The sequence below is a fragment of the Triturus cristatus genome, chromosome 5_1 (assembly GCF_964204655.1).
Source record: "Triturus cristatus chromosome 5_1, aTriCri1.1, whole genome shotgun sequence".
Lineage (NCBI taxonomy): Eukaryota > Metazoa > Chordata > Amphibia > Caudata > Salamandridae > Triturus > Triturus cristatus.
The window spans coordinates 349,228,982-349,248,744 of NC_140587.1; the positions used below are offsets into that span (position 1 = coordinate 349,228,982).

General features: G+C 42.6%; 1 protein-coding gene across 1 annotated transcript in view; it reads left to right on the top strand.

Annotated features, from left to right (window-relative positions):
* Window positions 1-19,763, top strand: part of CSMD3 (CUB and Sushi multiple domains 3) — a 2,836,509-nt gene that overhangs the window by 1,970,009 nt on the left and 846,737 nt on the right. Inside the window, exon 28 of the mRNA XM_085605076.1 lies at window positions 13,030-13,168. Within this exon, the coding sequence (XP_085461202.1) occupies window positions 13,030-13,168 (139 nt within the window). The remainder of the gene's footprint in view (window positions 1-13,029; window positions 13,169-19,763) is intronic.

Consider the following 19,763-nt stretch of genomic DNA (forward strand, 5'->3'; position numbering starts at 1 on the left):
GGTCCCCCACTGCGAATTAGGATGCGACCATCACCATGGCGGTCGCATTCTGCAATTTAACATTGCGGCAGGTGCTGCTGACAGCAGCACCCGCCGCGATGTTAAAATCGCATGTCTACCATTTCACTGCACCACATGGAAGGCACCACACAATGCCTACCACTTGGTGCAGTGAAATGAAGAGGGGTACCATAGGTACCCCCCAAGTGCACCCCACCTCCCCCAGAAAACAAGGGGGGCCCGCAATGGGCCCCCAGACCCAATCCCCATCAGCCTTTCTAAGGTGGCATCACCACCATGGAAAGGCCTTTCATTTGCCACATCCTAATATGGCGAACTGTGCCTGCTAGGCACCGCCACCATATTAGTGGCCCTGCTCCGCCTACCAGGCAATCGTTTCGCTTGCTACCGGCGGTAAAGCGGTGGGAGGACTTTGCACCTGCCGCGATACCCACCGCCATCCTAATTCAGCAGTGGGTAAATCTCATTACGATGGCGGAATGATCGCCACCGCCAGCCCAGCGGTGGCGATTGTTCTGCCATCGTAATGAGCCCCCAAGTCTTGTAGTTTGATCCAAAGAAGAACGGCTACAATCTCATACACACATTCTTTATTGTCCATTTGCTAAAGGTTTTATATAGTTACATGTAGTACACGTTTTGTCCCTACATGGATCTTCATCAGAGCTGAAATAAAAACAGAAAAACCTCTGTTATAAATTCTTTAAACAAAAATACAGATTTTCTTACATTACAGGCTAACTTTTAACATAGGCAAGCTTAGTACCACTGGACCCCCTGATCTATGGATAATACAAACTCAAAACATTATCATCCATCAGTTGAATATTCCATTTTATTGTTCCATTTAATAACATCCTCAGTACATCAAAAAATATTTTACAATACATCTTCCACACACATTCTTGAACATTCTTATTAAATAAATCAATACAATTATCACAGCTGTTAATCCATTGAGTATTTCATTTTCCAGTTTAATCCCTTTTCATCCCATGATCATGTATAGATCACATGAACAGTTAACACCATCAAAGTTACAGAGAAACCTAACCACCAATTCATTTAAATTATAATAAGCAAGCAAAATTAAAATTAGATACACTCAACAATCACAAGCAATTTAATTCAATGAGTTGACCTAATTAACTATAATCTAGGATTCAACTTCATTCTAGTTAACTATTGATAATAAATAAGCTCAATTAAAGAGGTAATCACTTACATCACATATAACTTGGGTTATGAAAAAATGAATTCAGCATTCATTCCCTTAATATCAAATAGTCATTTATAGCCGATGTATGACTACAATATACAACCTATAGTAAAAAATGGTAATGATCAACATGAAAGTTTAATATTGGCTAAACCATTCATACATCTTGTCAAGAAACTGCAAATGTTCCATCTACTTGGTTCATACCAAAACTCAACCCCTGTCACCTCATTCAACATACAACCACTTACATCATCTTCATTCATATTCCAATCCACCTCACACTCACCCACGTAATCAAAACCCACCACTCACTCCATCATTTAGAAATTAAATCTATCAAACCACATGCACTGGTGTGTCTGTAACGCTGAACAAACGCAATTCTCCCAACAAATACTAAATATAATCAACTAAACACACCTCCCATCAAGGTATTCAGCTCTTTCCACACTTATCATCACAAACCTCCCATCCATATCTCAAAAAGATCCACTCCATAACCCAAGCTAGACAAAAATCTGCGCTACATTATGCACATTAATTTGTGGTTTTAACCCTCATAATCAGACAATACTCCCTCCATTTCCCTAATTCTTACATGACAATACCGACACCATTCATAACAAGTTCATCAGCTCCAGGAGTAACCTGTTTGAGAAGTTTCAATGTGTAGGAAATATCATAGTTTTTTATGTAATTAATTTCTTGGCAGTGTATAGCTAGGGGTCGTTGTGTTTGTAGATTTCAGCAATTTCTTACAAACCACTTTTGTTTTGAACTTTGTAGATTGTTGTTTATTTCTAAACCAATGTTAACATATTGAAGCTCAATTGTAATATATTGTGTGCTAGACCTGGCACCATTGGCGTTGGTCTCCCTTCCATCTTTTTGCTGTTGCCTCCTGTGTTTTTGTTATGTTTTTGCTGGTCTAGATGCTTTGGGCACTTTGCCACTGCTGTTCAGTGCCAAAGTGCAAGTGCTCCCTATTGTAAATTGTTGTAATGGATTAGTGACTCCACGATTGGCTGTTTGATTTACTTGTCAGACCCTAGTACAGTGCACTATGTGTGCCCAGGGCCTGTAAATCAAATGCTGCTGGTGGGCTTGCAGCACTGGTTATGCCACCCACAGAAGCAACTTGTAAAATGTGGCTCAGGCCTGCCATTGCAGAGCCTGTGTGCAGTCTCAGACCGCCATGATCCCCTGAATTTTGTTGCTGAGAATTCTACCTGCAGAGAGGTGCCTGCTGCTGTTTTAGGACCTCTAGAGGCTGCATGTCGCTGGGAGCTGGAAGCGAGACTTAACGAGGAAGAAGCGTGTCGCCGCCACAGCTGTTGCCGTTGCATCGCCAAGGAAGCGTGTCACCGCCGCAGCTGTTGCATCGCCGCAGAAGCGTTCTGCTGCCACAGAGGTTGCCGTCGCATCACCAAAGAAGCGTGTCGCAGGGCCTGTCATGGCTCAAGAAACCACTGATTTCACCGCTGGGCTGCCTGGCGTGCACGCATCGCATCCAAGTCATCGCACTGCATCAAAGATGCCATCTTGTCGCATTGCACCGGATCATCGCATTGTAACCATCACTCAGTAAGAAATCGAGCGTCAACTCCCCACGCAGTAAGGAAGCGATGCACCACCTCCCCTGCGCAGCAGTAAGTAACCAACGCATCCACTCCCCTGAGTGTAAGGAACGGCGCACCACCTTCCCTGTGACCGTTTTTGTTTGCTTTGCTTAAAACATCTAAGGTACTTTGAGAGTAAAGTGTCTCACTTACCATCTACATTGAACTAAGCTATTTCTACCATTTTAAAGTCATATTCTTGATATTGTATTGTGGATTGTTGTCGTTTGGTCTTGTGTTAAGTCTAGATAAAGATTACTTATTTTTCTAACCTGGTGTGGTGTCCATTCGTAGTGTTTTCACTGTATTGCTGTATGTGTTCACAAATGCTTTACACACTGCCTCTCAGATAAGCCTGTCTGCTCGTGCCAAGCTACCAAGGGGGTGAGCAGGGGTTATTTTAGGAGTGTATCCCACTTTCCCTGACTAGAAGCAAGGATCCTTATTTGGAAAAAGGTGCAAACCATTGCCAACTAGAGACCCCCAGTTCTAACATGGTGTGATGTGAATTGGTCTGTTGTTCAGCGATTTACTCTGGAAGTTTAGTTTTAGGGTTTGGAACTCACAAATATTTCATCATTGAATTATTTGCTGGATTGCTGCATCTCAGCTTTTTCATGTAGGTTTCTCTATGGTAATGAGCAGTGCCGGCAGGTGATATTTGACTGGATGGGGTGTTATGCTGGGAGCTTGACTTATCTGTGTTGGAAGATGAGGCACAGACGCAAAATATGGTTAACAGTAATCTTCTTCTGCAGGACCAGTTCTCCTAGTCCTAGTCTCTGCCGATCCGACGGAATCAGGGGCACAGCGGCAGCAAAGAGAATGTGAAAGCAGAAGCTTGTTTAAAAGTACAGACTGTGTGTTCACAGCTTACGCATGTGCAGTGTATCTGTTTACTAGATGTGACACTATGTATCACAGAGCTCATGAATCTAATGACAACAGGTCCCATGGTTACAGACTGTCCAACCTCAGGCTTCCTACATAGGCAGCCTAAAGGACCATGGCCACTTTGTGATTGATAGGGAGGCCTGGGCTGAAATCTGAGGTGTCTGGGCTGCATTATAAATTGACCATGAAGTGCTGAGGAGACCCTGAAGAATGGGATGCTAGGGCGGAATTAAGTTATGTCCTGGTTTAGCCAGTAAAGGTATGAAGAATGGCACATGCTCAAGTGCCAGTGAAAAGTGCCTGGCTGTCTGACCCTCACTTGAGACAGCCATCCAGGTTTCACTAATTGTCTAATTACAATTATAGCATTATAGTAGTCATTGAAAAAGTAGTGTGTTTATGATGCAGGAAATTGAGTGGGCTCCACCCCACAGTCCCAGGAAACCAGCTGTCCCTGGTCATGAGCATCTTTGTGATTGCAAGGGACACTCTGTCTATCTTCTACTGACAGTAGATTCATGTTGAGTGTCCAAATGTACGTCATACTGGAATCTGGGCATGGGAAGACTGTGTCTCTAAGTAACAAGCCAACTGTGGGCAGAGGAGGAGATAATTATGTAGCATTATCTTCATGTAATGACAACACTTTGGTCCACTGTTTTGTTTATAAATTTGCTTTTTTGGTACTCTCAGCCATTGTCCTAATTGAGTCCTGGCCAGGAGTAGACTAAATTGAAATGTTGATTTGGAAATCTTTGAAATCACAAACATAATTTTTCAATGACGTGTATCTATTTTTCTTGGAAAACTGGGTGTTGGGGAAGGCACACCAGATGGCTGTTCAATGGGGCAAGTTAGGTGACAAGTGGGTTCTCAACTTTGATGAAAGTTTGACTACAGGAGAGACCCACCCCGAACAGACCATGAAGCACCTAGCTAAATAGTTCTAGGTTATCACTAATTATGATACCAGTTGAGAGGTAGGTTCTCTGTTTATATCTAAGCCCACCCAGAACTTACTAATTGCAGTGTAGGGGGCATAGACACGGCCCTGACGAATGCCTTAGACCCACAGCTGATCAGAGGCAGAAACATGTTGACATAATTATTTGTACAGTGATGCATACAGGTCCTTACACCTAAGTGTGCCTCCTGTATTTACCCCTTGGTAATCTTTTAATCTGCCAGGGATAGTACCAAAATAAAGGATTCTTTAATGGATTATCCCATGGTTTTTTAAAGTCAGAAACTGGACCTAAATCATTGCCCTGAGAGAAGAAATCTCTAACAACTCCCTCAGAAAAGCCCCATTCTGAGGCCGAGCACGCCTTGGTAGTAAAATCTTACCAAGGTGGGACAAGGTGGCAAATTATGAAGCATGTCACATTACGCGAGTGAGCCATCCTCGTCAATTTCTTGTAATTGCCTTGAATTTAGGCAACAAACAACTACCAGCACACAGAGAACTCATTCGGTCTCTGGTACCAACCTGCTGACTTGCTGATTAAGCAAACAACATTTCTCTGAGGGTATCACGCCAATTTTTGTGTTTGTTTGGGAAAGGGATAATTCCTCGTAATCTGAATCATCCTTATCCTTTTCAGTTGTCAGGCACTTCATGGTTGCAAAGTTGAGCAAAATTGTGCTTATGACAAAGAATCTAGGTTATGTTGTAATGTCCCCTCCTCTTGTGTGGTCAAAGGATTATTTCAATCAGTATTCCACACATGCTCCCCAATTATCTTGTCAGTTTGCTTGTATCTATGTTCCCTGTGCATCCTCGGATTCATATATGGATTTATTATTAATGGTTGCATTGAATATATACTTTCTCACTGCTGTTTGACACACAACATGTTTGTATTATGTTGTCAATGCCTTGTGTTGACTCACCTAACATCCATCCGTCTCCTAGATCTTCTAGTGCATGCTGGTTATAGAGAGCAGAATAGCAGAACATGAACAAGTTATGAGTGCTTATAGTTGCTCCCATGATAATGTGCCACCAGTTCAGAAATGACATAATCCTCACCACGTAACTGCTCAAGGAGCAGCGGTTATTCCTTTACAAACATGGGAGCTATTAGGCTGGTCTGGCTTAGGCTGGTCTTCCCCAAACCTTTTGCCTCTCCTCTTCCTTTTTTGCTAAACCTATTTATGTTAGTTTTAGGACTCTAGGCACTTTACTACTGCTAACCAGTGCTAAAATGTTTGTACTCTCTGCTTGAAACATGGTAAAATTGACTTATACCCAACGGGTATGTGTAATATACTTGTAAATCCCTAGAAGAGCAGTACTACATGTACCCAGAACCTGTAAATGAAATGCTACCAGTGGGCCTTCAGCACTGGTTATGCCACCCACAGAAGCAACTTGTAAAATGTGGCTCAGGCCTGCCATTGCAGAGCCTGTGTGCAGTCTCAGACCGCCATGATCCCCTGAATTTTGTTGCTGAGAATTCTACCTGCAGAGAGGTGCCTGCTGCTGTTTTAGGACCTCTAGAGGCTGCATGTCGCTGGGAGCTGGAAGCGAGACTTAACGAGGAAGAAGCGTGTCGCCGCCACAGCTGTTGCCGTTGCATCGCCAAGGAAGCATGTCACCGCCGCAGCTGTTGCTGTTGCATCGCCGCAGAAGCGTTCTGCTGCCACAGAGGTTGCCGTCGCATCACCAAAGAAGCGTGTCGCAGGGCCTGTCATGGCTCAAGAAACCACTGATTTCACCGCTGGGCTGCCGGGCGTGCACGCATCGCATCCAAGTCATCGCACTGCATCAAAGATGCCATCTTGTCGCATTGCACCGGATCATCGCATTGTAACCATCACTCAGTAAGAAATCGAGCGTCAACTCCCCACACAGTAAGGAAGCGATGCACCACCTCCCCTGCGCAGCAGTAAGTAACCAACGCATCCACTCCCCTGAGTGTAAGGAACGGCGCACCACCTTCCCTGTGACCGTTTTTGTTTGCTTTGCTTAAAACATCTAAGGTACTTTGAGAGTAAAGTGTCTCACTTACCATCTACATTGAACTAAGCTATTTCTACCATTTTAAAGTCATATTCTTGATATTGTATTGTGGATTGTTGTCGTTTGGTCTTGTGTTAAGTCTAGATAAAGATTACTTATTTTTCTAACCTGGTGTGGTGTCCATTCGTAGTGTTTTCACTGTATTGCTGTATGTGTTCACAAATGCTTTACACACTGCCTCTCAGATAAGCCTGTCTGCTCGTACCAAGCTACCAAGGGGGTGAGCAGGGGTTATTTTAGGAGTGTATCCCACTTTCCTTGACTAGAAGCAAGGATCCTTATTTGGAAAAAGGTGCAAACCATTGCCAACTAGAGACCCCCAGTTCTAACATGGTGTGATGTGAATTGGTCTGTTGTTCAGAGATTTACTCTGGAAGTTTAGTTTTAGGGTTTGGAACTCACAAATATTTCATCATTGAATTATTTGCTGGATTGCTGCATCTCAGCTTTTTCATGTAGGTTTCTCTATGGTAATGAGCAGTGCCGACAGATGATATTTGACTGGATGGGGTGTTATGCTGGGAGCTTGACTTATCTGTGTTGGAAGATGAGGCACAGACGCAAAATATGGTTATCAGTAATCTTCTTCTGCAGGACCAGTTCTCCTAGTCCTAGTCTCTGCCGATCCGACGGAATCAGGGGCACAGCGGCAGCAAAGAGAATGTGAAAGCAGAAGCTTGTTTAAAAGTACAGACTGTGTGTTCACAGCTTACGCATGTGCAGTGTATCTGTTTACTAGATGTGACACTATGTATCACAGAGCTCATGAATCTAATGACAACAGGTCCCATGGTTACAGACTGTCCCACCTCAGGCTTCCTACATAGGCAGCCTAAAGGACCATGGCCACTTTGTGATTGATAGGCAGGCCTGGGCTGAAAGCTGAGGTGTCTGGGCTGCATTATAAATTGACCATGAAGTGCTGAGGAGACCCTGAAGAATGGGATGCTAGGGCGGAATTAAGTTATGTCCTGGTTTAGCCAGTAAAGGTATGAAGAATGGCACATGCTCGAATGCCAGTGAAAAGTGCCTGGCTGTCTGACCCTCACTTGAGACAGCCATCCAGGTTTCACTAATTGTCTAATTACAATTATAGCATTATAGTAGTCATTGAAAAAGTAGTGTGTTTATGATGCAGGAAATTAAGTGGGCTCCACCCCACAGTCCCAGGAAACCAGCTGTCCCTGGTCATGAGCATCTTTGTGATTGCAAGGGACACTCTGTCTATCTTCTACTGACAGTAGATTCATGTTGAGTGTCCAAATGTACGTCATACTGGAATCTGGGCATGGGAAGACTGTGTCTCTAAGTGACAAGCCAACTGTGGGCAGAGGAGGAGATAATTATGTAGTATTATCTTCATGTAATGACAACACTTTGGTCCACTGTTTTGTTTATAAATTTGCTTTTTTGGTACTCTCAGCCATTGTCCTAATTGAGTCCTGGCCAGGAGTAGACTAAATTGAAATGTTGATTTGGAAATCTTTGAAATCACAAACATAATTTTTCAATGACGTGTATCTATTTTTCTTGGAAAACTGTGTGTTGGGGAAGGCACACCAGATGGCTGTTCAATGGGGCAAGTTAGGTGACAAGTGGGTTCTCAACTTTGATGAAAGTTTGACTACAGGAGAGACCCACCCCGAACAGACCATGAAGCACCTAGCTAAATAGTTCTAGGTTATCACTAATTATGATACCAGTTGAGAGGTAGGTTCTCTGTTTATATCTAAGCCCACCCAGCACTTACTAATTGCAGTGTAGGGGGCATAGACACGGCCCTGACGAATGCCTTAGACCCACAGCTGATCAGAGGCAGAAACATGTTGACATAATTATTTGTACAGTGATGCATACAGGTCCTTACACCTAAGTGTGCCTCCTGTATTTACCCCTTGGTAATCTTTTAATCTGCCAGGGATAGTACCAAAATAAAGGATTCTTTAATGGATTATCCCATGGTTTTTTAAAGTCAGAAACTGGACCTAAATCATTGCCCTGAGAGAAGAAATCTCTAACAACTCCCTCAGAAAAGCCCCATTCTGAGGCCGAGCACGCCTTGGTAGTAAAATCTTACCAGGGTGGGACAAGGTGGCAAATTATGAAGCATGTCACATTACGCGAGTGAGCCATCCTCGTCAAATTCTTGTAATTGCCTTGAATTTAGGCAACAAACAACTACCAGCACACAGAGCACTCATTCGGTCTCTGGTACCAACCTGCTGACTTGCTGATTAAGCAAACAACATTTCTCTGAGGGTATCACGCCAATTTTTGTGTTTGTTTGGGAAAGGGATAATTCCTCGTAATCTGAATCATCATTATCCTTTTCAGTTGTCAGGCACTTCATGGTTGCAAAGTTGAGCAAAATTGTGCTTATGACAAAGAATCTAGGTTATGTTGTAATGTCCCCTCCTCTTGTGTGGTCAAAGGATTATATCAATCAGTATTCCACACATGCTCCCCAATTATCTTGTCAGTTTGCTTGTATCTATGTTCCCTGTGCATCCTCGGATTCATATATGGATTTATTATTAATGGTTGCATTGAATATATACTTTCTCACTGCTGTTTGACACACAACATGTTTGTATTATGTTGTCAATGCCTTGTGTTGACTCACCTAACATCCATCCGTCTCCTAGATCTTCTAGTGCATGCTGGTTATAGAAAGCAGAATAGCAGAACATGAACAAGTTATGAGTGCTTATAGTTGCTCCCATGATAATGTGCCACCAGTTCAGAAATGACATAATCCTCACCACGTAACTGCTCAAGGAGCAGCGGTTATTCCTTTACAAACATGGGAGCTATTAGGCTGGTCTGGCTTAGGCTGGTCTTCCCCCAAACCTTTTGCCTCTCCTCTTCCTTTTTTGCTAAACCTATTTATTTTAGTTTTAGGACTCTAGGCACTTTACTACTGCTAACCAGTGCTAAAAGGTTTGTACTCTCTGCTTGAAACATGGTAAAATTGACTTATACCCAACGGGTATGTGTAATTTACTTGTAAATCCCTAGAAGAGCAGTACTACATGTACCCAGAACCTGTAAATGAAATGCTACCAGTGGGCCTTCAGCACTGAGTATGCCACCCACTCAAGTAGCCCTTTAAACATGTCTCAGGCCTGCCAGTGTACATCCAGTGTGCGCAATTTTAAACTACCATTTTGGCCTGGCAAAATAAACCTTTTGCCAGGTTCAAACTTTCCTTTTTACTATATATAAGCATAGGGTCGGCCTTGGGCAGCCAGAGGGCAGGGAGCAATGTATTTAAAAAGTCAGACATGTACTTGTAAGTTTTACATATCCTGGTAGTGAAAAACTCTTAAATAGTTTTTTCACTACTGCAAGACCTTTCTCTCCCATAGGATAACATTTGAGTTGCCTATTACTTTTTAAAAGTTTAATTTCCAAATGCAAAGATGTTAGACCTTGCCCTTTTGACAGGTTTATCTCAAAACTTTTGGCCTTTTGCCTTCTATTTTTCTTACCCTGTTTTCGTTGGCTATAGGATTTTGGGCAGTTTACCACTGTTGACCAGTGATCCAGTGCACAAGTTCTCTGTGTAAATTGAGACAATCATTGGTTATCCATGATTTCCATATTTGTTTAAATGGTAAGTCCCTAGTATAGTGCATGATGTGTGCCAGGACCTGTAAAACAAATGCTACTAGTGGGCTTGCAGCACTGGTTGTGCCACCCACATGAGTAACTCTGTAAATGTAGATCAGACCTACCACTGGACTGTCTGCGCGCACAGTTGTAAACTGCCATGTTGTCCTGACAAGTGCACCCACTTGCCAGGCCCAAACCTTTAACAGAAGAGATAACCAGATCATGTTTGATAGCTAAGGAATTGGGGTGAAAAACCTGATTCAATGGTGAAGTCGGGTTTTTGATCACTATTTTAAAAATGCCTCTTTAGGCATTTGGCATTTTTTTACCTTTAGCCCTTTTGTGCCTATAGCCTGGCCTGGGTCACATGACTGGGTGTAACTGACAGTTAGACTTTGTGCATTCCTCCCAGACAGTCACACAATAGAGTGATTAGGTGTGCCTAAATGGGCCATCTGTTGGCAGGATGGTGGGACATAGCTGTGCACAGGCCCATTTACACCTGAATAGCATGTGCTCTGCGTTCACACACAGGTCTTATTAACTCCATGCATCCACCCTCCCTTCTCAACTTTGTGTTGCTGGCTGGGTTCCTACATTTCTCCTCTGTCTAATCATGGTATTAAGGAATTGCATGGTAAAAGATTGACTTACCTTTTGGTTGATGCTTCATACTTAGCATTTTTTAATGATGATTCCAGCAAAAAGTTGTAAATCAGATGGTATTTGCACTTTTTGTGGCTATTCACAATTCGAGAATGTGTATTACATTCTTTTAGTGAATCACTTTTTGGAATTCAATATATATGATTTGCAATTACTGTCACTCTTTGAAGAGTTCTTAATTTTCAGATTTACTTTGCCAGTTGTTGGAAATGGTCTTCTCTTGTGTTGTTACATCCCAGTCTACTGTTTTTATACTTCAAATAAGTTTGCAACTGATTTGCGATTTCCCTAATGTTTTATACATCTGTAGCTAGCTCACTATATTTTTTAATATTTAAATGCATATTTACATTTGTTATTCATAGGTTTTAAATGGTATTTTCATGTTCAAAGATGTTAATAATTTAAACAAATACTTTAAAATATAAAATGTTTTCCATATTTCTTTACTTTCTAAGAACATTGTACAGTTTTTTAAGGTTCATTTTTTAAAAATATTGTTCATATACTTTTTAACTTCACATACTTATTTTCATAAATTACTTCTATAATATACTATTTTTATTCTCTTATGATTACACATTAAATGAAATGTGTTACTAAAAATATTTTATTTCATAGTTACTTGTTAATAACTAATATACAAATACATTAATAATACTATATTTATTTAAACATTAATAACACCAATTTAAATGTATTTAATTGTATTTATGGATCAGGGTCCCACTATGTGCCTGAATACAAATTGGGTGGAGCAGTAGTCAAAGGTGGAATACAGCTCCATCCACATATAACCAGTACATTACTCCCACACCTGGATTTCTTGGGTACTGGAACACAGGACATGATTTTTACTGGCCAGAAAACTTCTCTGGTAAAATCGCATAGGGCTAGTAATGCAATCACTACCGCAGCCCCTGACCTCTAGCCACCATTCAACCCACTGGTACAAGGGAGCATGGAACGCTCCCTATTACTGGCACACGGCCTCTGCTGCACAGCAAGCCCTCCCCTGCCCAGCCCATCATCAGCCCCTGGATTCCATTTGCCACCAATTCAGAACAGGTGACAAATGAAAGAGGATTTGCCCCCTCAATATGGATTTATCCCCTGAATAAGAAAACAGCATCAAGCTTTAAATTAGGTATTTCTGAGCCCACACGTTTTACCCCACTCTGGGGTAAAATAATGGTGATAGCTGAATTTATTGTGTCTGGAAACAAGCTACAAAATGTATTTCACGCCACACATGCATAATTCTGGCCATATCTTAATCTGAAGAGATCTAGTTGTTTCTAAGTGGCTGTCAATGCAGTGGTTAGTCACTGTAATGCACACAGTACAGTAGGCGTGCAAAAATGGATCAGGATCTGCCACAATAGAATGGGATTTGAATAAAAAGGAGAGATTCACTGCATTTGCCACTTTACACTGGGACTGCTTGGCCATTTTGAGAAAAATATAAAAATCAAAAAAGCAGTATCGATAACCTAAATAATGCACTTTTATTGATGTTGTCACTTAGTAAGAATTCATAGTTGTGTGTGCTAGCAAGACATTTGCAAGACTGTGTTTTAGACCATTGCCAAGCCTCATAATCTTCACGGGCCCACGTCTGTGTACTACCTGTTTATACCTTTGGGCATTTCCTCACGGGGTCTGGGGAGGGTGAGGCTGGAGACATCAGAGGCTGGTTATTGAAGGCAGAGGGCCTTTGATGGTGCCTCTGCACCTTCTCCAGCTATCCTAAATTCATTACAGTAGACACAGTAGATGCTTTAGGACAGTGAGCAGAAGGAGAGTGCCGAGAGAGCAATAGCAAGCAAAGTGCCTCGGTGAAGATGAGAGTGAACTTGGATTTAAAAAAAAATCAGTTTCAGATTTTAATAAGTAGTTCCATTTGATTCTTTTTGTTTACACATGTTAGAAAGTCTAATATCATTGTCTCGTTGTCTTTCTTGCAGCACCTTGTGGGGGCAACTTGACAGGGTCTTCAGGTTTTATTCTTTCTCCAAATTTCCCCCATCCATACCCGCACAGCAGGGACTGTGACTGGACAATCACTGTGAATCCGGACTATGTCATATCACTGGCCTTCATCAGGTGAGCTACTATTATCTTTCTTAATGTAGGTGCGATTGTGCTCATTCCGAGCTGGGAGCAGCACTAGGTTGTTTGAAGTTGCTTGTCAGACAGGTTGATGAAAGAAGTATCTGGCAGTTTGGGTGTGCTGGTAAGGGAAGTGGCCAGTTTCCAGGGCCTTTTTGGAGGGTTGACAGTTCTCTTCATGCGAAAAATTGTGTTTCAGAGTAGTGTGCCTTGCAGAAGCAGCTGTTTCCTCCAAAACACTGCTTGCTCAAGCAAGAAGTATATAAAGTAACATGTATGGTACATTTGTTTTCGATGAAGATGGCTATACTGAGTAAATTTGCAGGAAGAGGGTATCAGAATGTCCTCAAAAACAATTGAAATCAAATATTTATTTTGTTAGCGACCACAATGTTCAGTGAAAATATGGCAAAAAGTTTTTCTGAATAAAGGTTTATAACGGGAAATGTTGCTGTTAGATTGTCAGACATATATGCTACAACTTGTGGTATTTTCCTTTCAATTTTGAAATTTGTGCATGGAAAAAGGGCACATTTTGTGCTCTTCTTACAATACCGATTCCTGTCCAAATTCCCATTTGGGCACACATCTGCATTACTGGGAATTTGTAATGAGGTGTTCCACAGGGGTTTAGTGTACAAAGATCGATTGTAGATTTCCCGCTTCCTGTGTGACTGAATGATAAGATACAAAGAAGTTACATGATTTCCTTGTGCCACATTTGTGTTTCCATCGCCATAATGAAAAAGTTTAGATGCAGTTTATCCCAACTGGATGGACCAATAGAAAAATGACATTTGTTTTCTGACATTGCTGAAAAGATGGGTAATACGGTTCTGATCCCTGAGTGAAGTTAAAAAAATAACATTTAATTTAACAAATCGGATTCAATTGAAAAAGGTGAAAGGAATATAAACATGTTGTATGAGAACTGGCCAACCTTCGAGCAAAACTGAACACATTGATTCAGTCTTAACAGATTCCGCAAAGGGAAAACATTTCACTGTTTTGACTTTCCTTCCTGGGAACATATTTATATGCTGAAACTACTTGGCAGACCAATGCTCATTCGCTTTCAAGGGAGCAGTGATGGTGATCACATTTTAGAGGCCAGCAAGGACATTTTTCTAAATATATTCTTGAGTTACCCGTGGCTGGGCTCATATAGCCACAGTAATCGTTTTGCTGTTTTTTTCTTCTAAATACAAGATGATTTTTTTTTTTACCGAATGCTGTATTTTAACGTGTATTTTTAAGATGGAGATCGGGGTCATATATGGGACATTATTATACAGAGTAACCTTTTAAACTGCTGTGTTAAAGAGCATGCATTAAATAAAAAATGTATTTATTTGAGGAGAGTTAAAGAAACTGCTTTGATTTCATTTTTGAATTAAATGGAGGCAGTACTTAAGTTGTGGTGTTTTCATTTGGATCAGATCATCAGCAGTGTGTGAATGGTGTCCTATTTTTAGGTTTCGCCTGACCCAGCGCATGCGCTGGTCTGGCGAGACATTTTGTGAGGGCTCCAAAAAGTGCTACCAGGACAGCCTAGCACCGACGGCCCGTATAGGGTGTGTTACCGGGGCAGTGACGTGGGGCAGAGGAGGGGCAGGGTGGGGGGTTGCAAAATGCGGCATACGGCCAATTGCAGGTAAGTTACGAAAAAAATAAAGAAAACGAATGTTGTTGTGCGCGCTGCATCGCATTTGGCGATGCTGCGTGCGCAACGAAATTCGTTTTATTTATTTTTTTCGTAACTTACCTGCAATCGGCCGTATGCCGCATTTTGCAACCCCCCACCCTGCCCCTCCTCTGCCCCATGTCACCGCCCCGGTAACACGCCCTATTGGGGCCGTCGCTGCAGCCTAGAGCTACAGTGCATGTGTGCGGGAACGCGCGTCACGTTTTACCGCGATTACTTTCACCTTCGCGGCTGCTATGATGTTTGATCGCGATTGCGATCACTTTCGCAGCCGCACGGCCGCTTTGATGTTCTCCGTGAGGCTTCAATAGATTGCAGCAGTTAAAACAAGCATTGGCATAGCCAATAGGTCTCGCTCTTGGGACCTTATAGATGTTTAGTTATGCAACTGTTGTATGGCTAAACACTTATAAGGTCCCAAAGGCGAGACCTGTTGGCTATGCCAATGCTTGTTAATAATGTGAACAAACGCTCCATTCTCAAGCATGTCCTGTGATGACAGGTCAACCAAGCTGAAAAAGGACTTGGGCCAGCACCCAGTGGGAGTTCAAGATAGTGAGGAGGAATGATTGGGAGCCAAAGGCGTAGGAGGCGTAGGAGAAAAACTCCTTTCTCCAGCCTGCCACACCCCTGCCCTCTCTTTAACTTTCCCTGAAAAAGGGAAGAACAGGAATTGAGTTCTAGGTTGATGTCTGGTTAAAGACTGCCTCAGTATACAGCAGTTATTGCTTCTTTTGATGCAACAAATTTGTTGAAATTGCAGTTATTGAATAACAGCAACAGAAATAGACATTAGTAACAACATTGCCTGTTGATCAGCACTTGCTGGTCGAATCGACTTGGCCTGCCCGTGTCTGATGGCACTGTCATGTGCTTGTTTTGTTCACTTAAGATCTTGCTTTTAACGCTCACATGCAAAGGGTGTATGTCACAGGTGTTTACATTTTTACAACTTAAACGCTCATGTAAAGTGCTGCCTTTCCTGGCCACAGCCTTGTATCCGCAATGGTAGGGGCATGTGTGTAATAAATATTTAAGAAAGGGAGCATCTCTTTTCAAATGTGTTTCACCCCTTATTAGAAAAATGTTTGTCATATTGTTTGTTTATGTGTAATGGATTAAATTAAAATGGAAATCTGAAAATGATGAAATTCATGTTTGTGTAGGAACAATTTTTCTCAACATTTGCATTCGAATATGAATAACTGGATTATAAATAAACTTTGGAGATTTATTACAAGTATTGCTCTTTACACAGGGGAACAAACTGCAATTCTGAGAGGCTGGCATTATTAATAAAAGCATAGAATCAGCGACTGAGGAAGGATTTTGTCACTTGCAGCACACGCATATTACAAGTCATATGATGCCATTTGAAAGGAGCGGATTTAGAAACAGAGGAATGGAAGGTGTTTGTTGCAAAGGGGCCTGTGTGTTATGTCACCTTGAGTGTTGTAATTCCTTCTACCTGAGTTTCCCAGGCTGGGTTATCCATGACCTCCAGGGACTAGAGTGGATGGTCCATGGCCTCCTCTGGTATGACCTTGTCTTCCCAGCTTGGCAGACTTCTGGCAGGTGATGAGTGAGTCAAGGTAATACTTCCACTGGTGTTTACGACAGACACTCGCTCCAGCCCTTTTTGTGGATAAACTGGGTGACATCTTTTCCCGGAAGCATCTTAAGAGCGGAGGATCATTGCCTTTGTAGGATCCTGTGTTTAAACTGGCTAGGGGCAGCTGATCCCTCAGAATCCTGTGTGCCCAGCTCTGGATTGCATTCCCTCTGGATCCACTGTGTCTCCATATATTGGGTAGTTGCGGAAGGCCTTGACAGTGTCCCTCTATTGTTAGCATCTCCTAGTCAGTTGCTGTTAGTGCTCCCCACACCAAGATGCCTGCAGGCAAGCCTGCTCTGGGGAGACATCAATAAAGCATAGAACACTTCAAACCACATTTTGTTTATTCATTGTCTGTGTAAATAGCGGATATTGCGATTAACCAACTAAATGTTTTTTTTTATTTTTTACTTCAGATGGATCCTCTGCCGAGTTGCCTCTACCAGAGTTCTAACTCGTGATAAGATCAGTTTGTTCAGTGTGTAGCAGCAAACACATTTGCTTCTCAGCAGCAAGTGCCTGCACTAAAGTCTCTCCAGTTAAACTCGTGAAAGAGCCACTTTCTGAATTTCTCGTATATTTCCGGCCCCTTCTGTCCATTGTCTGCTGTGAAAGGAAAGACACTGGCGCAGCTGAACGCCACACTCCAAGGGCTCGCCGGTAACTTAACAGGGCTGGGCAGCTGGCTTTAGCAGAAGCGCCGGGGAATTCCTTAAGCGCAGACATTTTTCAGCGTTACAAACCCCGCAGGGCTGAAACAACCTGGAGGGATATTAAACGCTCTCAATATTTAAATCTCTTTAAAAGTAGATTGTGTTAAGTAGCAGCAGGGGACTATCTTATGAAATCGGGGTTGCTATCCGCACGTCTTTCTTTGTCAGGGGACGGCGGATCAGATTGGAGGGAACAGAGTTAGTGGCTCAGAATGTTGTGTGCATGTATACACCGGGGGTAGCTAATTGTCTGCGAGCACTTTACTCATTCACGCGGCAAAATCGGAAATAAAAAATACATATGCGTCATGATTTATAACTCCTCGCGCTGGCGGTTTGAACAATCCGCCCCCAGAGGAAACAAAAGAGAGCCATGGCCTGACGTGCCTGGACCCACAGTTCTTTGCAGTGTCGCGCTACTCTTCGTAATACGTTCTCCTGTTAACCCACTAACAGGGCTTGCCTTACTTTGGGTCTCAAAGTAAAACTACTTACCGTTTATTTTATCGACTCGCATTTAAGGTCCGTGTAACACGCGCTTTTCAATCAGAAAATGTCCTGGCACTGTAAATTAATGATTCCTTCTTCATGATTTGCAAGTTAAATATCAGACAAAAAGAGACAGTAAAACTTGGCAAAGCTTAGGGTTTGTGAAGTTGTGTGTATAATGTATACACACAGTCTCCAACTGATGCAGAATATGTTAATTTCTGATTCATTGTATTTAGAATGTTGGGCCCCGCAGAGTTCCCTACTGTACAAAGATCTCGACGCGAAACATTGACTGCATTTATTATTTTGACAAATTGCCGAGTTAATGCCCCTCTAATAAACCTATGTCTTGTATTGTAGTATAGACTTGCTGCAGGGATATCTTACTGCTAATTGGAAATGTGCATTATATATTTCCCTCCATCTTAATTACCGCTCAACTAACTGCTGATTAACAGCATAAAATGCAAATGAAAAGGCTGCATTTGCTTATCAGAAATTAATTAGTTGTGTAGTGTGCAGTTCTTGGCCCTTCCCGAGCTGTGTGTTTATAAGTCCCCAGTTAGTCATTTGTGTCAGGTTTGGTTTCGCTGGAGTCTGGTGCCTGAACTTAATTTACGTCCGGAGTTTTGCAGTGTAATTCTTAACACAAAATAATCTTTTTATGGCCGTGGATGGATTCGATATAATTACCTAGAGAAATATGATGCGCAGACCTGTAGACAACGAAAATGTAATGAATGACGAGCATTTAAAATATTGTGCATCTGCACTTATGAATTTAATCCATCTGTGATGTATGGAGCCTGCGCCCCTTCCACACGTTCACTCGAGGCGCTTTGTTGGCCCGGTCTATTGTAATATTGAAGGCCCTTCCTATTAACCAACGGGCCGCCAGCATTGTTTCTGCCTCGGGCGTTCTGCGCGCTCGTGATGGTGAACATGTGAATACCCGTTTTCGCAATAGTAAAATCTTTAATTTACAGCACTCGGAGCCTCAGTCTCTCTAAGTTCTCATTTCCATAGGGTCTCACTGGTAAAAAGCAAGTAAGTGCAGGCTTCCCAGCCCACCCAGAGTAACTGTACTACCGGTTTCAATAGCTCTGTAGTTGGAGTTACCAGGCCGTCTGTGTCGTTTCCGAATAGGATAAAAGGTAGTATTTTATAGATCCAACTAGCTGCTGCCCACGCGGGTTAGATTAAGTACAACGCACGTACATGCCTAAGAGGAACCCAGGAATGTCTACAATGCCATGGTATGATTCTAATTAAAATGGCACCCTCAGCGCAGAGGTCAATTAAACACTGCCCGTCAACGATGCCAGCTCCTTGCCTGCTCTTGGCTGAAGGGACGTCTGGTTCTTTCCCGAGTCCTTGAACTTACGGCTGTCGCGCTGTCAGTCTTTAGTGTGCAACACAGTCCAAACTTAGAATTTCCTGCAAACACCGACACCGGAACCTCTGTTTTGAAGATGGAAGGCCTCTGTCTCAGCACGTGTCTTGCTTGAGACGATCTGATAGAGTTGCTCACTGTACATCGCTCTGCGAAGGCTTACCCGGATGATGGGATTGCCATGGCAACTGTGCTCTGCTTGATTTACAGTACAGGTGGAGCCAGGCGAGAGATAGTGGGAGGTACATAGCTCAGAAGCATGAAGCAAACCTTGCACGGAACCTTTTCTTATCATCTTTTGATCTTTGACTGATCCAGGGTACCACAAAACATGGAAGTCACCTGGAGCTGATAGATATCGGCATGTACTAACTTTTCTGTTCCGGGCTGTTGTTTGTCACGAAGGCACCAGCAGCTCTCCGTCCCGGACCCAGTGCATGTGCGTTGTAAATAATGATTATGCGATGAACTGCACAATACACGGATCCTACCGATGCGAGACATTGGCATTGTGTGTCGCAAGAAACCGCACGTCGGTTTACACTGCTTACTGCACAGCTGTGGCACATGGCATCTCTTGTACATCTTCATTAGAAACCCCAGATTCACAGAGATGCAAGCATTGGTATATTGTCAAAATACCTCCACAACTGCTAAGATTTGGGAAATGG